Here is an 18,714-nt window from a genome sequence, read left to right on the forward strand (position 1 = left end):
GGATTCTGTGTGTATTATTGCACTGTGCTGTTCTTTCTGTTGTTCTTGTCACAGTATTTCCTTGCTGCTAAGAGATTACATTAAAGAGCAATATGCACTGTCCATCTTAGATCTCTTTAAATACTACTGTTCAGTACTTGATGAAAAGCTTACAAATACCACTCAATTCATTGTCAGTTCTTTCTAATACTATAAAACCAGGAAGCTTTTGAAAGCTATTATTATGGTAGGCATTTTACATGTAACCAGGGCTTGAATTTGGACCCAGTCTGGCAATGCAGTATAATAGTTTCATATGTTAAAATAAACTATAGATACAGATAGTGTAGAGAGAAAAGAAGTGAACAGAAAAAAATTATCAAAGAATGTACAAACAAATATTTCCTATCAATAGTCTGTTAAAACAGGAACAGGTATTATAACATGAAGATGTGTTATGTAGTTATTATACCGTAGTCAATTGTAGTAGAGTTATATGCTTTTTGTTTTTAAGTACCAGACCCTGATGGTCAGGACTTTCTTTGTCTTTAAATTTTAAGAATAGAAAAACAAGTCTATGAGCCAGTAGTTGGCAGACCCTGTTAGCAAGGATATAGTGCTTTTCGCTGTAAATCTCATCTACAAGGTGTGATTGCGTTTCCAGTTCACACTTAGTGAAGAAAGAATTGGACTAATGCTACACTAAGAACCTTTCCAATTACATAATTGGGATGTTTAATTAAGTGACATGCTTAATATGTAAATCCAAGACATTCAGAAATACTCCAGCTGAACTAGATTGTAAATAGAAATGCACTTATTATAGCAAATAAAAAGGTTGGTCCATTTTCATAACTCTTAAAAGAACTATTTAGATTCATTTGAGGGTAGGCATGATCTTTGAATTGTTTCTTAAGAACTTTTTGGCCCTTTCAATGAGGTACGCTTAGAAGCTTAATGTAAACACATTGATAATTTTTTTCTTAAAATCTAAAGGCATTTCCTACCTACTCTAAGATAATGTCTAAATGCTGCTGACTTTTACTATTTTGACTGATTTCAAGTTTCAGAATGCTTCTTCTCTCATTTCAGAATATATAACCCTATCTTTATGTTCATGTACCTAGTACTTCTTGGTGCCCAGAGCAACACATCTGGTTTATGCTTAATTCATCTAATGAGAAAATAAATAGGGTAAATTAAACCCTTACTTGATGTATCACTATAGGGACTTTTTAGATCTGTCAGCATAGCAAATACCAAGAGAGAAAAAAATTCTTTACCAACCAAAATTGACTGTTTTTTCATTCTTCACTCTGAAAGAGATTTTAATGGATAGAATAAGTTTCTTCTAGGACATCCATTTAAGTAAATTATTCCTTCTGATTTCATTTGGTAGCTGCATAATATAGATCATGTTTTCTTAGACCCAACCAAACTTTTATTTAATTTCTTACCAGAAGATATCTGAGGTAACTACTTCCTCCCTTCCTCTACCGCACATCTAAATTGTGGTTCCTCAGAAGAACATTTGCATTAACAAAATTACATATCTAGAGGAAAATATTTCCTTATGCTTAATACCTAAGTTGCTAATGTATATATATTTTTTAGAAAGTTATCCATAAACCTTCAAATCTGATACTGATTTAGCTTTTTTAAGTATTAATAAGTAGCATAATACTTGTTAATCTTTATTTATCTTTTTTTAGTGAATTCCTAGAGTAACTTACAGTAGCAAAAAAAATGCAATGGGACAGTAACAAAAGTGATTAAGGAGGAATAAAGGAAATGTGTCACTTAAAATAAATCACTTAAAAATGGAGAAGTTCTGCATTTTGAGAATCATTCATTTCTGAACAAGGTACATTGAGCAGTTTACATTAACACATAACTGACACTTGTAGGAAAACTAATTTTCTATTTATTAAAATAATTTAAATTTGTATTAGCCTTAAATATTTCGTTTGGGAAGAGCTTATGTATGTGGATTTTGAGAAAATATTATTGGCTTATTTGTAATGTTAAAAATCCCTAAGAAGTGCACCTGTGCTTCCTTACATATATAATTATTTTTAATTTGTGTTTTTGTACATATCTTACAGAAGTAGAATGTTCAATTAGTTGTGTGTTACTTGACTTATCTTTCTACCTATCTTATGTCTATGTATTGTCAGTTTTAGATGGCAATGTCATAGATGGTAGGCCAAAAACTGCTTCAAATTTTCTGAACATCACATTACATGTGATTCATATGTTATTAGAATGACAGTGATGTGCTTATTTTTATGCCTTAAAAGTTTAATTTCAAGTGAGATACACGCCATTTAATATTTAAAAAATGATTATCCACTCATAGCAAAAGGGAAAAAATAAACTCTAAAGAATGAAAAGGTAAAAAAAACTTGCTTAAATTTGTTTATACACTAGATCACTCATAATAGCAACAAGCTATAGGATAATAATCTGCATAAGCTGAGGTCCGACTCTAAACTTGAAGTGCATGCCTTTATTCATAAAACTTTTCTTAGAAAATGCATTTGTTATTGGTTACACATAAAGTGGTTTTAGTTGTCGTAGATAAGTGAAAACAATATGCTAAAAAGTGATAAGAGGCTGTTAGGTGAGAGAAGTATGGCAAGTTTCTCATCACATAATAAATGTTATAATATATATATACATACAAGTATATATCTATATGTATATAGTTACCTACAGCTATGTAATATATATTCATCTACTTACCTATCTATTTATCTAGATTGGCAGACTTTTTAAAGTTTAATATACCTGTCTTTCTCTGTCTCTTGATTCCAGTTTGATTCTTTGTTGTTTGGATACAGTATAAGGTAAATGATTATGGAAAGAAAAGGCATTTTTGTACATAGATACTTTTTTTCCAAACTGTTTTGTTTTAACTATTCTATTTGTTAATAAAAGAACAAACAGATAAGTAAACTGACCATTAAGTATTTAAACAACTAAACAGATGGGTTACCATTTGGATAAATTATCTTTACAGCATGTAATTAATTTCTGGTATTATGATAAATTAAAATACAGTAACTTCTAATATGTCAGTGTGTTTTTAAAAAATCCAGAAATATTTTTGAAAATATCACTTTTGAATTTCTTTGTTATAATGTAATTCTTTTCCTTCCACAAAATTATATCTACTTAATTCATATTTCTAGATACCAAATGAAACAGAAAGACATAGCTCTTTTTAGTATTAAATATGAACATATTTTTCTTAAGAGAGCACTTAATCTACCCTGAATTTCTTTTCTTCTAATTTCTTTTTCATTATTAATTTCTCCTTTCTTTATAACATAAAATGCCAGACTTGAAAATATTGAGTTGCATTAAAAAAGACTATTAAAATAAATTGTGAACCACATCTTTTAATCCTTTTCTGTTTTCAAAGACACGTGGTGTTCCAAGAATTTGTTCTAAAGCATTATGTGTATAAATACTTGCTCTTATTTACAGCAAAAGGGAATTGTTTTTTCTAGGAAAGAAAGTGATTGCTTTTTCAAAGTTTGCAGATTTGGCAAGTTGACATGCTGCTTAGTACTACTAGCGATGCCTTCAAGTAGTGTGACTGCCTCAGGAACTTAGCATATACCTCAGACTTTTATACAAGGTTTTCCTGTTTCCCTCTCTTGCCATCCTTTTCCTCTCTCTCCACATCCTTTGTCTACTAGTATTTCTCTAGGACTTTCTCTCTAGCTTTTCTTACCCTGTATTTTTCTTGCTTCCTCTTTCTCCTGTTCCTTTCTCTGCCTCCTTATTTCCTTTTATTCTTTGACTCTTTCATTCTCAGACCATTGAGAAGGAAATGGTAGAAAGGAAATGTTAAGCAAAATACTTTTTTCAGTTTAATGAATAATCCTTCAGTAATTTTTAGATTTCTAGACTTCCTGGTGTAAGTTTAGTTAGCTTGAGATAAAATTTTTAAAGATGAAGCTGTGATTCCTTCTTTGAGAGGACCTATGGAATTATTTGGTGAGATATATATAGTAGATGAGTTACTACATGTACTCATGTAGTAATATGTATTATTATATGTATTTTCTAGCACTATTATATATTTTATTTATATATAAAATTTTGAAGATGGTGATTATGTTTTATGAGTAAGCACATTCTACATACATTCTTTTTACTAGCTTTGATAACATATTTATAGGCATATTATTTCCTATTGTTTAATCTCTATTATTTATCTTAATCATATCTTTAAAACATTCCAAAAAGCGTTTTATTTCTAGCCCTGTGACTTAGATGATCCATTATGAAGTAATGAGAACACTGTTTATCACAACTGTTTATTTTTAACTACGCTAGTAAAAGCTCAAATACCTTAGTATAATACATTAGAGGTGTGGAGCGTGAAGATAGAATCTTTATGATGAAATATGACGCATCTAGAAAGCTAGTGTATAACAACAGTGGTACTTTAATATTATTATTAAAACATTAGATAATATATCAAATATTACATAAAATTATAGGTCATCGTCACTAAGGAATTTATTAGCGATGACATACAGCTGTGAAATATGTTAACAGACATTGGTTGTGACCACATTTTCTCTTTTCTCTGTCTAGGTACCTGTGTCGGTGGCCATGATGACTCCCCAGGTAATTACCCCCCAGCAAATGCAGCAGATCCTTCAGCAGCAAGTCCTGTCTCCTCAGCAGCTCCAAGCCCTTCTCCAGCAGCAGCAGGCGGTCATGCTGCAGCAGGTAATGTGGGTTACCTGCTTTGGTGTTCTCGCCTGGCACGGGAGGCACGCCCTCATGGTCACTGCATCATGGGCATATTTGACAATTTATTCTTCATGTGAAGGGCCAACTTATCGGCACCTGAACATAACTGTGGTGCTTTAATTGCTGAGCTGCATAAGAACAGACCCCTTATTGTTGTTTTTAGATTCATTGAAGTGTAGAATAAGAGCAGAGAGAGGTGTAATTGTATCATGGAATAAATCAGTATTTAAATATCCAAATGCTTAGGTACATTTGCTTTGTGGACTTGCCAATAAACCTACAAAGAGTCTCCTAGATAATTATTACTTTTAAAACTCCGCTAACTTTAGCACTCTTTTTAGTTCGTGTAAGTATGAAATTTGAACTGGCTATTTTGTTACCATAGGGAAAGTAACACCCTAACTCCCCCCCCCCAAAAAAAATATGTTATTTGTTTAGAAACTGAAGTATCTCCTTATTAGGACAAAGTTAAACAGCTAAGCCACCAGCTCATAAAATCATAAAATTTATCTTTTAAAAAAAAGTAACAGAACTAATAAGTACATCACTGGACCCCTAAGTATATCTAGAGTGGCCTTGATGTCATTGAGTTGCCTGGGGATGATGGTGACCACAGGCCAGTCGCTTCTATCTCTGTCTGACATTCTTCTGTACATCTTCTGACTACATTTTCCCCAATCAGAACTCAACAACCCGATTCTCTATAGCTATGTATTTGGGTTGTATAAATGGTCGAGTATAACCTATTTTTACATGCTACTGGGACTTCGGATGTCATAATTTAGGATATTTATTTGGTTCTGGCCCTTTAGAATACAGATTTTCTATACTCTTTTATTTAGGGCTTTTTGGATTCTGGATTAGAAAATTTCAGAGCTGCCTTGGAAAAATGTGTATGCAGATGTCTCCTTAAATCCAATGTCTATTTTTGCTGTTGTCCTTGGGAGGCAAATCTTAACGGACACTACCGTATGCCAGTCTAGGAGAGTGTAGGAGATTTGTAATACATGAAACTTTTGCCTTTATTTATTAAAGTCAAAATGGTTTATTCAGCAACAACTACAAGAGTTTTACAAGAAACAGCAAGAGCAGTTACATCTTCAGCTTTTGCAGCAGCAGCAACAGCAGCAGCAGCAGCAGCAACAGCAGCAGCAGCAACAGCAGCAACAACAGCAGCAGCAACAGCAGCAGCAGCAACAGCAGCAGCAGCAGCAGCAACAACAACATCCCGGAAAGCAAGTGAAAGAGGTAGGATCTGGCCTGCTCCTTGGTGCAGAAGAGAGTGAGGTTGGGACGAAGGTGCAGCCGGGGTGGGCTCGGATCTTCCTGTCACAAGGCTTTTGCTGTCAAAGATGCGTCCTCATGCATTTTTCCTGAGCTGAGTAACAGTGACCGCAGCACCATCCTGCTGTCCTCTTTCCGTAGCTTGGAACTTGAGAGTTCCAATCCAATGCTGCTGCCATCTAATGTTCACTAATGAATCAGTGTACAAAGAGCAAGCTGCGCGCTGAACAAAGTACCGATTACCTCGTGTTTACGGAGAATCTAAGTTGGTGAGGGCACCGTCTTTTTCTCAGGGCTGCCGCTCAGAGCACATGCATGCAAATTTGACCTATTGTTGGGGGTTGGGGGGTCTCGGGGAGAAACTGGTTGAGCACAGATTTCAAAGTCACAGGCCTCTGATTAATGAACTGCTACTGTAGGTTTGGAGTGGCGAGTAGAAAGTTCCAGTTTGATATGCTCATAAATCAATTTGACAAGCTGGCTTCTCGGGCCTAGCTTGCACTTGTCAGCAAACTGCATCAACTATAAACATAATACAAACAAAACATGTTGAAGTAGTTAAATTGATCAGCAGGTATCAGAGCCTTTGTCTTCAAGCTGCCATTATGCAAACGTCCAGGAAACAGTTTTGACCTCCCGAGGCTTTGATTTTGTTTGGATTTGTGAATAGAATTTCAGACAGCCATCAACTACAGAATAGAAATTGCTCCCTTATTTCTCTGGAGGCTTTGGGCAATCCACATGACTTGCTCCATTATGCAGTCTGTTTTCCAGTGAGCGCATCAGAAGTTTCTTTTCCCCAAACTAAAAGGAAAGGTCTTCCGCAGCAGCTTGTCTTTCTCTGAAGTTTGACTTCCTTCCCATACCCTCCCGAGCCCAAAGAACTAGGGTTCGCATTGTCATGCCTCACCAAGTTGGAAGTTATACTTTTCCTTCTAATAAGGGCACTTTTTTGGCCTTGAACATAATTCAGCCTTTAATATATTCCTACAAGAGAGGAGAGGAAGGAAGAGAGAGAGCTCACAGGCCTATCCTGTGAAGGTTACATCCCAGTTCACTAATAGATCACTAGAGACCACATTCATGGACCTCTGCAGATCAAAGTATTCCACTGAGGGGGAGAGGGGGAGAGGGTGTTGTTGAACTTGACTGTTTCTATAAACTGTTATTCTTTTAGCCGAGGTAAATGTACTATCATCTGCAATAAGCCCATTATAAAAAAAAAAGTCTGAGCTTTTGTTATATATTTCTCTAGCCCTTGTCCCAGACTCTTAACGCAAATTCTTTGGTTCTCTGCTGCTGCTGCATAACATTTGAAAGAAAGGCAACTGAAAATCTAGAACTTGCATGCATTCTGCTCGTGAAAGCTTCCTGGGTGGTGAGAGGATGTGCGTTTCTCTGTGTGAGGCCTGTGTGCGACCATGTTCTGTGCTGTTGACGGGGCTGGGTGTCCTGGCAGCAGCAGCAGCAGCAGCAGCAACAGCAGCAGCAGCAGCAGCAGTTGGCAGCCCAGCAGCTTGTCTTCCAGCAGCAGCTTCTCCAGATGCAACAGCTCCAGCAGCAGCAACATCTGCTCAGCCTTCAGCGTCAGGGACTCATCTCCATCCCACCTGGCCAGGCGGCGCTTCCCGTCCAATCGCTGCCTCAAGGTACCTGCAAAACGTGTGCACTTCATTTCTAATGTGACACTTCCTACCGGTTCGTGGCCTGCCTACCGTACACCTTGAGAATTTTGTTTCTGTGGCCTTCAGGTTTATTATGAAAACACGATTAACAAGATTGCATGTCACATTTTTTTTCGAGACACAGAAATTTTCCTACACCCTGCCTTCGAGTGTTTTGTTAGATAGTAAATGTGCATTTATTAGTCATGTGGCAGACAATTATAAGGGCAACAGAATTTAAGCACTGTTAAACATACACTGAAAATCTGCAGAGAACTGTGTTAGTGGTAAGGCTAACAATACTCATTAACACGAATGAGCTGAGTTTTGTGGACAACCGATCAGAAAAAGAAGTTCCTAATCTTCATATTGAAACCTCCACATATAAAAAAAAGAGGTTTTATGAATTTCTACAGAGCACATTCCTAGTTATGCTGTGTGGGATCCCATCATGGAAAGAGACCGGTCCTATTTTCTCTAAAATAATATTACCTTTGCATATGTTGAACATTATAGCTTTTTTATTTTTCATGATAGCTTTAAAAAGCTGTCAGCTGTGTTCTTATTTGCTTTCCTGGAAAGAAAACTGGAGGTGTGCTTTGATAATACAATAACACTATAATAAAATAATAGAATGCTAAACAATAATACAATTGTATATATTTATCATTTGACTCTTAACTTTGGGGAAATGGAAAGACTTCTAGGTAAATAAAAGAAAAATAATGGCAATAAAATGATTCTGTGCATGCTAAAATTCTCGATACAGGTAGTTAGGATCATATATTGATAAATTGCATAAAAGCATATTCTAATTTGCATTAAGATGTTGTTAGAACAAAGTTTAATCCCAATGAACTTTAGTTTGAGTTCATTATATTTGTTACATAGGAATCACATTGAAATAGTAATTGCTGTACATTTTTCTGACTTAATGATACACTAAAGAAAATCAATAGCAATTAAATATACAAAAAGTACAATTAGGCAAATAAAATAGTTTTTAAAATGCACATAATCGTTGCGTTGCCACATGAAATTAAAAGTAGTGTGGTAAATATTTTTATCTTTACTTATCAAATTGTTGTCATTTTGGATTATTTTTCCTAGAATTCCCTCTTTCACTTGATTCAGATACTCTAATTCACCTGATCCTCTAATTTACACCTAGAAAATCAAGAAAGTTTAAATAGTGACAGAAAAGCAAGGCAATAAATCCACTTTCTGTGTCATTCCAAAGAGAATTGGAATGAATCATGGTGTCACCTTAGCAATGAATGTTCTATTAACAAATTATTCTTTAGGAAAATAAATACAATTTGAGGACAAATGAAGAAATAAGGTTAAAAAAAGAAAGTCTTATAAATTAATTCAGTGTAAATATGGATATCTTTGGTAGAAAACTACATTAATACAGAAGCAAAAGAAATAATTTTATTGATTTTTTTCAGTAAAATAAAATCTGTTTTTAGAATCTAAAATCTATGCAAATCTCCTCAGTAGAGAAGCATGATCTATCATGATTTTGACTAAAACCATTCAAACAGGCATCTCAAGAAAGTTTAAAACAGATATTAGTAGAAACAAAATGTAATTTATTTGAAATATATTTGTTAAATATGTGTTTCCAAAATAAGCATACAAAAATACCTTTCTGAACAAATAAATGTATTATCACACAACCATTCTAATAGTTTTCAAATGAAAATTTTCTCTTATTTCTGAGCTTTCTTTTGATAGAATTCTCTTGTTCCCTTTTATTTTATTGCTACGCTTCACAAGATAGCTGAGAGATAAGACACACAGGATAGAGACCATTGAGGACAAGGAAGGAAATCTGAAAATGTATCTGGGGTTTGAGCAGAAAATTTATATGTTAAACAAACAAGATGAAAATCATTTTCATGTTTTTCAGTGTTTAGATGAGCAAGTGTGAAAAGTTTTACTGTGGAGAACCATCAGCCAAACACAGCCAGACTGTCAGATAAGCCAGTTACAATAGGGAAAAAAAAAAAAAATTCTTCAGAGTGCTGTGCCAGAATCCCAAAATTAGAGTGTGGGAAAGTAAAGAAATAGTTGTTAGATAATGTAAGCCCTGGATCATTTCTGCCTTAGATACTGGGTATTTCACATAAAAAAATTTTAATTTTTTTTTTATTTATAGTTTCCCAGTTCACTTTGCATCAGGCTTTGGATGGTTGACTGATTAGCCACAGATAAGAGCCATATGAAAACTGAGTAGGATTAATATTCAGTGATAATGTTCTCAGTGCATTCTTGAAAATATGCCATATTTGAAGTATTTATCCCCATGATTTAATACAACTTCCTCGGGCTGCTTTCAAAGTAAAAACTTTTTTCAACTCTATTAAATATATGTATATGAGAATCAGGTAATTTTGATAAAGGCAGGAGATATACTCACATTTTTATTTATATTGTAAAGTAATGACATGTATTCTACCATTTCAGTAAATTATTTTAAATATGAAGCATTTAAAGTAATCATGAGTATTACTATAATATTGAATTTTAATGTAAAATAGGCAGTTAGATTATCTCTATGTGTATAGAGTGACTGTAGATATACAGAAAGCAAATAAAAAATGATGGATTTGTAAATCAATCTCAAATAAAATACTGAGTATAAAGCTATTTACTACATACATAGTATAGTTTAAATACTAACTAGTAATTATTTAGAAACACATATTCATTGTCTACAGGTTAGAAAATAGGAAATTATTGTGCATGTACTTTAAATTTTGATAAAAGATAAAAGTCAGTGTATCCCAATACACAGTATATTTACTGGTTTACTATGATTACAGGGACTAAAATATATGTGGTAAAAACTTCATTTCATTCTAATGTTTTAGATATTTTTGAACTTATAAAAGTTATTTAAAACGTATTTTCATTACCAATCTGAAAGACCTAACAGGGAGTACTGGCTATGGAGCTGGTAAAATTTTGAACTAACACTTTATGGAACTAGAATAGCTTGGAATCAGAGAACTGTCGAATAATAAAGAAAATTAAGATTGTTTGAAATAATATATACTAATAAAAGGGTAATATGCTAATTAGACTGGGAGACCGGACATCTTCCGAACGTCTGACTTTCTTCTGGACAAAGCTATGGTGGTGGGGGCCAAGGCAGAGACAGTTAGGGGTGATCAGGCCGGCAGGGGACGGCAGTTGGGGGCCATGAGGCCGGCAGGGGAGGGCAGTTGGTGGCCATGAGGTCGGCAGGGGAGGGCAGTTGGGGGCAATGAGGTCGGCAGGGGAGGGCAGTTGGGGGCCATGAGGTCGGCAGGGGAGGGCAGTTGGGGGCAATGAGGCCGGCAGGGGAGGGCAGTTGGTGGCCATCAGGCCGGCAGGGGAGCGGTTAGGCGGAGATCAAGCCGGTAAGCAGGCAAGTGGTTAGGAGCTAGTGGTCCCAGATTGTAAGAGGGATGTCCAGCAGTCAGACATCCTCCGAGGGGTGTCAGATTGGAGAGGGTGCAGGCCAGGCTGAGGGACACCCCCCCCCAACCCCCGCATGAATTTTGTGCACTGGTCTCTAGTTCTATATAGTAAAAGGCTAATATGCAAATCAACCAAACGGCCGAACAACCAGTCACTATGATGTGCACTGACCACCAGGGGGAAGATGCTCAATGCAGGAGCTGCCCCCTAGTGGTCAGTGTGCTCCCACAGGAGGAGGGCTGCTCAGCCAGAAGCCGGGCTCATGGCTGGCGAGTGCAACGGTGGTGGCGGGAGCCTCTCCCGCTGCAGCGTTTAGGATGCTGGACTGCCATCAGTCGGACATCCCCTGAGGGCTTCTGGACTGCGAGAGGGCACAGGCCGGGCTGAGGGACCCCCCTCAAGTGCACAGATTTCATGCACCAGGCCTGTAGTCTATAATAATGTCATTTATGCTGAGTTAGGAAGGTGCTGAAGTTTATCTTTGGTATGAGTATTTAGTCAAAATCAATTATTTGGCTTTGACTTAACTCTCTGCATATGGAAATTTAAATAGCCAAATGCCTGCTTCAAAACCATTCTGGCATCTTTGATTTTTTTGGTTAATCTATGATCATGTGCTTGCATAGATCACCAATGCATAATCAGTGTAAAGCACCAGTAATATGAAAAAGTATGAATGCAGAGTTACTGTTACCATCATAGGATTCCCTTTCAAATCCAAGTAAGTTTCTATTTGTAATTTGGAGGGAAAATAATGTATTGTGTGTGTGGGGGGGGGGCAGTTATATGCTAAAACTCCATCAGTGAGCAGACGTGTAAATGTACACAGTACATTTATTATTGCAGGTATAAAACTTATCTAAGTTACCTGTGAATACTAATATTATGTATAATATCTAACATATATTATGAAATACATTGGGAAATATTAAAGTGTGTTGAGTTAGTTTTTGAGAAAATGTAAAAATGGTAGAAAGATGAAGATTAAATGATATCATAAATCTAATTGTTATAGAATTATTTAATGAGCTAGCATACATAATTTCATTTAGGCAGCAAGACTTGAAAAAAAAACTTCTGTTTGTCAATTCTTTATGTCTTGAAGGAAGGCTAAAGAGTGGAATGTCAGCTTTGCCACATTAAAATATTTGGATGATGAAAACTGAGAAATTATTGTTTTGTAATATAATATCAAACTTTAAAAATGCATCCTATAAAAATTGTAATATTAAAATCATAGAAGTAATTTTTAAAATATCAAATATATTCCTATATCCCAGAAGTTCCTGTTTTTGTTACTATATTTGCCTTTGGTCTCAGTTTCAGCCAAATAGTGACTTTTATTCCCTATAATTCAGCATTTGGACAAAATGTGTGTTTGATGCACCCTTCATCAAACATATATTTTAAAGATGGGCATTGTACCTACAGGCTATAGTAGCCCCTACTCAAATATAAAAATATAATGTGTTAGGTTTGGCACATTACATATGAACAAATAGTTCTCTGAAAGGTAGCCTAGAGGTTGGAATAATATGGCCTCTGGAGAGGAGAACTGAGGACCCAGAGGTCAGGGCTGGTGAGGAAATTTAATTTTGACATATACACTTTTTTGTGATTTAATTATTTTGGTCGTGTGTGGACACTCGTTTTTCAAAATATAAAATTTAATATGAAAATAAAATTACATGATACTATTTCAGTAACTCAAATTACAAAATATAAAATTGGCTCAATAAAATATATGGATGATATAAATACTTCCTCCAAAATTTGTTTTTGTTACTTCTAATTGTAAGTAACCCTAGAAAATAAGCAGAGTACCAGTAACTAAGTGAATCAAAAATTTACAGTAGACTTACTTTTTATCATAGTGTATTAAATGTTTTAATTTAATATTGAAAACTAGTTACTGGACATAGAAAATAAAAGAACATTGAATGTGAAAGAACAACTAATGTAATTTTTACCAATAAGTAACACCATTGAAATTTTTAAACCTTGTGTGCCCCAAGGATGTATAATCTAGATATAAATTATGGCATTTTAATTAATTCTTAGCACAGTGCTTGGCACCTAGTTGTTACTCTACAAACTCTGATTCCAAGATTCTGAATTTCGTGCAGTTATGAAGTTTTTGTTACATAACTATACAACTTTTTACCACTAGTATGTATACATCCCTGAAATAAGTTATTAAGGAAACTTGAATAATCTTCACTAAGATTTTAAGTTTATTATTTTATGATGGTCTAGTCCAGTGATTCCCAAATGATGCTTTCCAGTACACTAGTCTTCTGGTCCAGTGTACAACTCTAAGTAATATTCATTGAAGTTGCACTCACTTTCTTTCAGTGAAGAAAAGAGATAAAAATACCTGCCAACATAAAACTTACATTTCAGTGTAGAAGAAAGCCAATAAATAAATTAAGTAAGAGAGAGAGTGGTAAGTGCTGAGTAGGAAGGAATTTAAGTAAGGACAGGAAAACATAAAGTAGCAGTGGGAGATGGGAGGAGTTGAACCTGTAGACAGGGTGGCCACTGAAGATGTCCTGGGAAGGGGATATTTGAATAATGACCTAAAACTGTGAGGGAACTCTGCATGTATTAGCTTAGCTTTTCTGTGTCTCCTTGTCCTCATCTCTAAAAGGGGGATAATAATAATAATTAATAATAGTAAAAACAACAAAAACCATAGTGGTTTGGGGTATTCGATTAATTACCATGTATGAAGCACTTAGAAAAGTGACTGGCATGTCTGACGCATCTGTAGAATAAGAGACAAAAAACCTAGTTGAAGTCAGGGGGGGCTGTATACGCAGAAGCTTAGCTTTGAACTTGTAAGCTTTAAGGTATTTGCTAAGGTTATAAATGAGCAGCCTGCAATCTGAGGAAGGGGCCTGGGCTGGGGATCACTTAATGAATCCTCTGCCTATTCCTGGTATTTAATACTAGAATAAATGAGCTCAATGGATTTTTTTATTTCCCTCAAATATATTTGTAAAATACTGAGTTTAAAATAAGAGATTCAAGTGTTCTTTGTTCCTAGACATCTCAGAACTGTTTTACATGCTCACGTGAGTCAGGACACTCCTGAGTGTCTAGAACACAGAGACCACAGACCCAGACCTCTCAGACTGACAGCGCTGGAAGAAAACTGTTCCAGAGAACACAGTGTGGGGAATGCTGAGCTTGTATGTTACTGCCAGAAAAATAGCTTAAATTATTTCTTGCAAATCATCAAAACTTTAAAACTCACAAACTTTCAAAATTGTACAAAATTGAATAGTTGTTCCATTTTTCATAGAAAAGAGCCAAGCAAATTGTAGATGGGACAACTTTGTCTCATGAACAATGTGATAGTTTACTTTAAAAATTTTTTCCTCTCAAATTATTTGCACTGTGGAATCATCTGTGGGGCTTCAAAACTACTGATTCCTTGGTCTTACCACTAGAAATTGTGATTTAATTGGGAAGTTTTAAAATATCCCCAAGTGATTCTAATATGCAGATACTTTTGGGAACCACTCCTGCCAACAGGAATCTCTTTTTGTTATGATCTGTTCTCTGCTCCAGATCTATAATATTTAAAAACAATTTCCTCCTTTTTTAAAATTAAGAATCATTATTTGGATATTGAATGGTTATTTAGTCATCAAATGTTGATGTGCTTGGTATTTGTTGCCATATCATTGTGATATCATGCTTATCCCATTAATTGTCAATACAAATGACTAGTATAATGGAAATCTGCTTTTAAAAGTAAGTGGATACTTAGGTTAACTAAATTATTAATAAAATCCAAAAACAAAATTATTAATAACATCATTCACTAATATAATCTCTAAAAATATCTAAGAGTCCTTTAGCCAAGATAATGAAATTTTATTAGCCACTTAATTTGTTAGAATCGGCTAGTAGCATTTATAATTCACTAGACATTGGCCTGAGAGAGGAGCAACATGAAGAGTGTGCCCTTTAAGAGCACAGAACCTCCATGTGGAAACCAAGATGTCTTCAAGAACTGTATGAATTTGATAAAATCAATGATATCAACAGCTGATTATTGGGCACATCCCAGGCACTGGGGATATACTGGTAAAATAAGAAATTCCTATACAGCCTAAATTGTAATGGAAGGAGAATGATGATAAGTTTATAAAAGTAATATAGTTTCTGAGACTGATAAACCTTTAAAAAAATCAGGTAGGGTACGGTCGTGGAGAATGATAGAAAACAGGTGGAGAGCAGCAGTGGTTGCGTGTGTGGTAAGCCTCTGAGGGGAGGTGATTCGTGAACCATCTAAGTCAACGGTTCTCAACCTGTGGGTCGCGACCCCTTTGGAGGTCGAACAACCCTTTCACAGGGGTCGCCTAAGACCATCCTGCGTATCAGATATTTACATTACGATTCATAACAGTGGCAACATGACAGTTATGAAGTAGCAACGAAAATAATTTTATGGTTGGGTCACAACATGAGGAACTGTATTTAAAGGGCCAGAAGGTTGAGAACCACTGATCTAAGTGAAGGGAGGGAGAAAGCCATGGACCATCTGCAACCAGAGTGGCCCAGGCTGTGGGAACAGCCAGAGCAGTAGCTGGTACGGTAGCAGGTGAGACCTTTGAGTAGCAGCAGAAGTATAACAGCATGAAATGTAGAGAAAGAGACGAGGTCAGAGAGGCAGGCGAGAGCCAGGTGATAAAAGCCAGCACCTCATAAGCCATCGTCAGGTGTTGTTTTTCTAAGTGTTCCAGGAAGCCTGGGAAGTGCTATGGCCCAATTTACATTTAAAGAGATAAATTTGGGCTGATATATGAAGAGTAAATTATACGAAGGCAAGGTAAAAGCAGGAAGACAGGGAGCTACAGCAGTGGTCCAGGCAAGGGTTGATGGTGAAGCAGAGAGATGGCAAGTGAGATAGTGGGAGTTTTGATGCCGAAGTGATGTAGATGCTATCACACAAAAGGATTTGCTAATGGAGTTTGGCCTTTAGGACACCTAACACATAGAAGCAGGTAATCAAAAAGTTACAATCAGAAAAGTTATATAATTAATGGTTGAAGCTAGAATTAATGCTCGTTATATATAGATTCTTTTCTATGTAATAGAAATACTTTATTAAGCCATTCTTTTTTATAGAAGAAAAGTGGTATTTTTTTAACAACTGTGGAAATCTGAATTACCCTATTTTTTCTTTACTCTTTCAATCATGAGAATCCAGAATCACCAAAATAATAACTTTCAGTAAAACTTATAGTGGTGGGCATAAACAGTTTAAGATTGTCACTGTATGAGTAATTTAACCAGAAGTTATGGTTGGAGAGGTGAGAATTCTTCTGTTACTTTGGTCTACTTACCTCTATGTCTAGATCAATGATTCTTCCACCTGCAGGGGGAGGAGTGAGAGGACTAACTCTCCTCTCCATCCTATCCTGTTATCTTTCTCCACTCTCCCCTACCTTTTCCTCCCACTCATGCCCACATACCTCTTGGTCAATCAGCATCACTATATCATCCTATGTACATGCTTGTTGGGTCATGGGAGAGGGGAAGTGGTTTGATTAGCACTTCCATTTTTCTATTAGACATTGTAGATAAACATAGTAAAAAAGAACAAAGATTTAGGAGCCACAAGTTTAAATTCTGTCCACTAATTCTGAGCTTCATGATTTAGGGCAACATATTTCATTGATATGAACCTCTACCACCTCATCTGTAAAATGTAATGATTTCTAACTTTAAATGAGGTTAATTGTGATTATGAATGTAAAGCACTAGAATACAGTTGATACTCAATAAACAATAGCAATTATAATAACAACTACATTTTCCCAGAAGTTTTCATATATTGAATATAATATTTTAAGAGCAAAGACATTCAAGTCAGGCTACCTTATACTGCATATAAGATTTGTGGCTTTGTATATATTTTTGAACCTTGCTTCTACTTTGTTTCCTCATCCATAATTGGTTAAAATAAAAAAAATTAGGGTAAAGGAAGTCAAATATATGGTGACGGAAGGAGATTTGACTTTGGATGGTAAACACACAATGAAATATACACATGATGTATCATACAACTGTACACTTGAAACCTATATAATTTTGATAACGAAAGTCACTCCAATAAATTTAATGAAGAAATGTTTGAAAAAATATCAACTCTTGGATTGTAGTGAGGGTTAAAGAGCATCTCTACATATAAATGCCTAAGCGACAGGACGACCAGACGACCGGATGACTGGACAGTAGCTATGACACGCACTGACCACCAGAGGGCAGACACTCAATGCAGGAGCTGCCTCCTGGTGGGCAGTGCGCTCCCACTGTGGGAGCGCTGCTCAGTTGACAGACGAGCGCCAGACGCCGGGCTCACGGCTGGTGAGCACAACTGAGGCAACACGAACCTCTCTGGCGCGCACTCCCCCTGTACACCTGAGCAGTGGCGGCAGGCGCAGTGGGTCTGGGATGAGCAGGAGCTGCTCAGCACTCATTCCTGGCTCAGGCTCCTCTCCGGCTGCCTGCCACTTCCTGCACTACTTCGATTGATGTGGACAGAGGGCTGGAGCCCAACAAGATGGTGGATAGGCCGGGCTGCAGCGGCGCGGAGGTCCACTGATCCCCACAGCCCAGCCCAAGGGACCCCACTGATGTACGAATCTGTGCCCCGGACCTCTAGTAAGGTATATAAAGACTAGATGAAAGCACAGTACTTGGAACATATAAGTATTATTTTATAAGTTAAATATTGTAAACAATTGTGTTTCAATTACTTGTTTGAAATTATAGATAAACGTGCAAGGATTGTGCCTAGGTCTTATATTTTCATTCTTCATAAATTAGGTCAGTTTGTATCATCTTAACCAGGGAGTTGTTACAATGAGTAGTGGACTTATTCTATCAGTCATAAAGTAAAAGGGACGTTTATATATCTGCTTAATTGATTCCTATAATCATATTGTCTTATTCAGGACTTCAAAATAATAATTATCAAATACTAGAGACCCGGTCCACAAATTTGTGCACCAGTGGGGTCCCTCAGCCTGTCCTGTGGAATTGGGCCAAAACCGTCTCTCCAACATCCCCCAAGGGGTCCTGGATTGCGAGAGGGTGCAGGCCAGCCCGAGGGACCCCACCAGTGCATGATCAGGGCTGGGAAGGAACGCAGGAGGTTGTCCAGCTTGGAGGGATCGTGGGAGGGCTCCAGGGCATGTCTGGCCTGTCACTCTCAATCCCAATCGGCCAGACCCCAGCAGCAAGCTAACATATCTGTTGGAGCATCTGCCTCCAGTGCACATCATAATGACTGGTCGACCAGTCGACTGTCTGCCCCCTGGTGGTCAGTGCACATCATAGCAAGCAGTTGAGCTGCCTTAGCATATGATTAGCATATTACGCTTTGATTGGTTGAACGGCTGACCAGCTGACCAGACACTTAGCATATGAGGCTTTTATTATATAGGATAGTTTTATTTTGAATTTAGTGTTTACTATTTTTTCTCTGACACTTTTGTTAACCTTCATAAGATCAGTTTTT

At 36.4% G+C, this 18,714-nt stretch overlaps 1 protein-coding gene across 1 annotated transcript in view; it reads left to right on the plus strand.

Moving 5' to 3' along the window:
* FOXP2 (forkhead box P2) overlaps positions 1–18,714 on the plus strand; it is a 286,380-nt gene that overhangs the window by 217,036 nt on the left and 50,630 nt on the right. The window contains exons 4-7 of the mRNA XM_023760067.1: positions 4,594–4,731; positions 5,598–5,648; positions 5,809–6,003; positions 7,511–7,688. Coding sequence (XP_023615835.1) covers positions 4,594–4,731; positions 5,598–5,648; positions 5,809–6,003; positions 7,511–7,688 — 562 coding nt within the window. The remainder of the gene's footprint in view (positions 1–4,593; positions 4,732–5,597; positions 5,649–5,808; positions 6,004–7,510; positions 7,689–18,714) is intronic.

This window comes from Myotis lucifugus, unplaced genomic scaffold (assembly GCF_000147115.1).
Source record: "Myotis lucifugus unplaced genomic scaffold, Myoluc2.0 scaffold_171, whole genome shotgun sequence".
NCBI lineage: Eukaryota > Metazoa > Chordata > Mammalia > Chiroptera > Vespertilionidae > Myotis > Myotis lucifugus.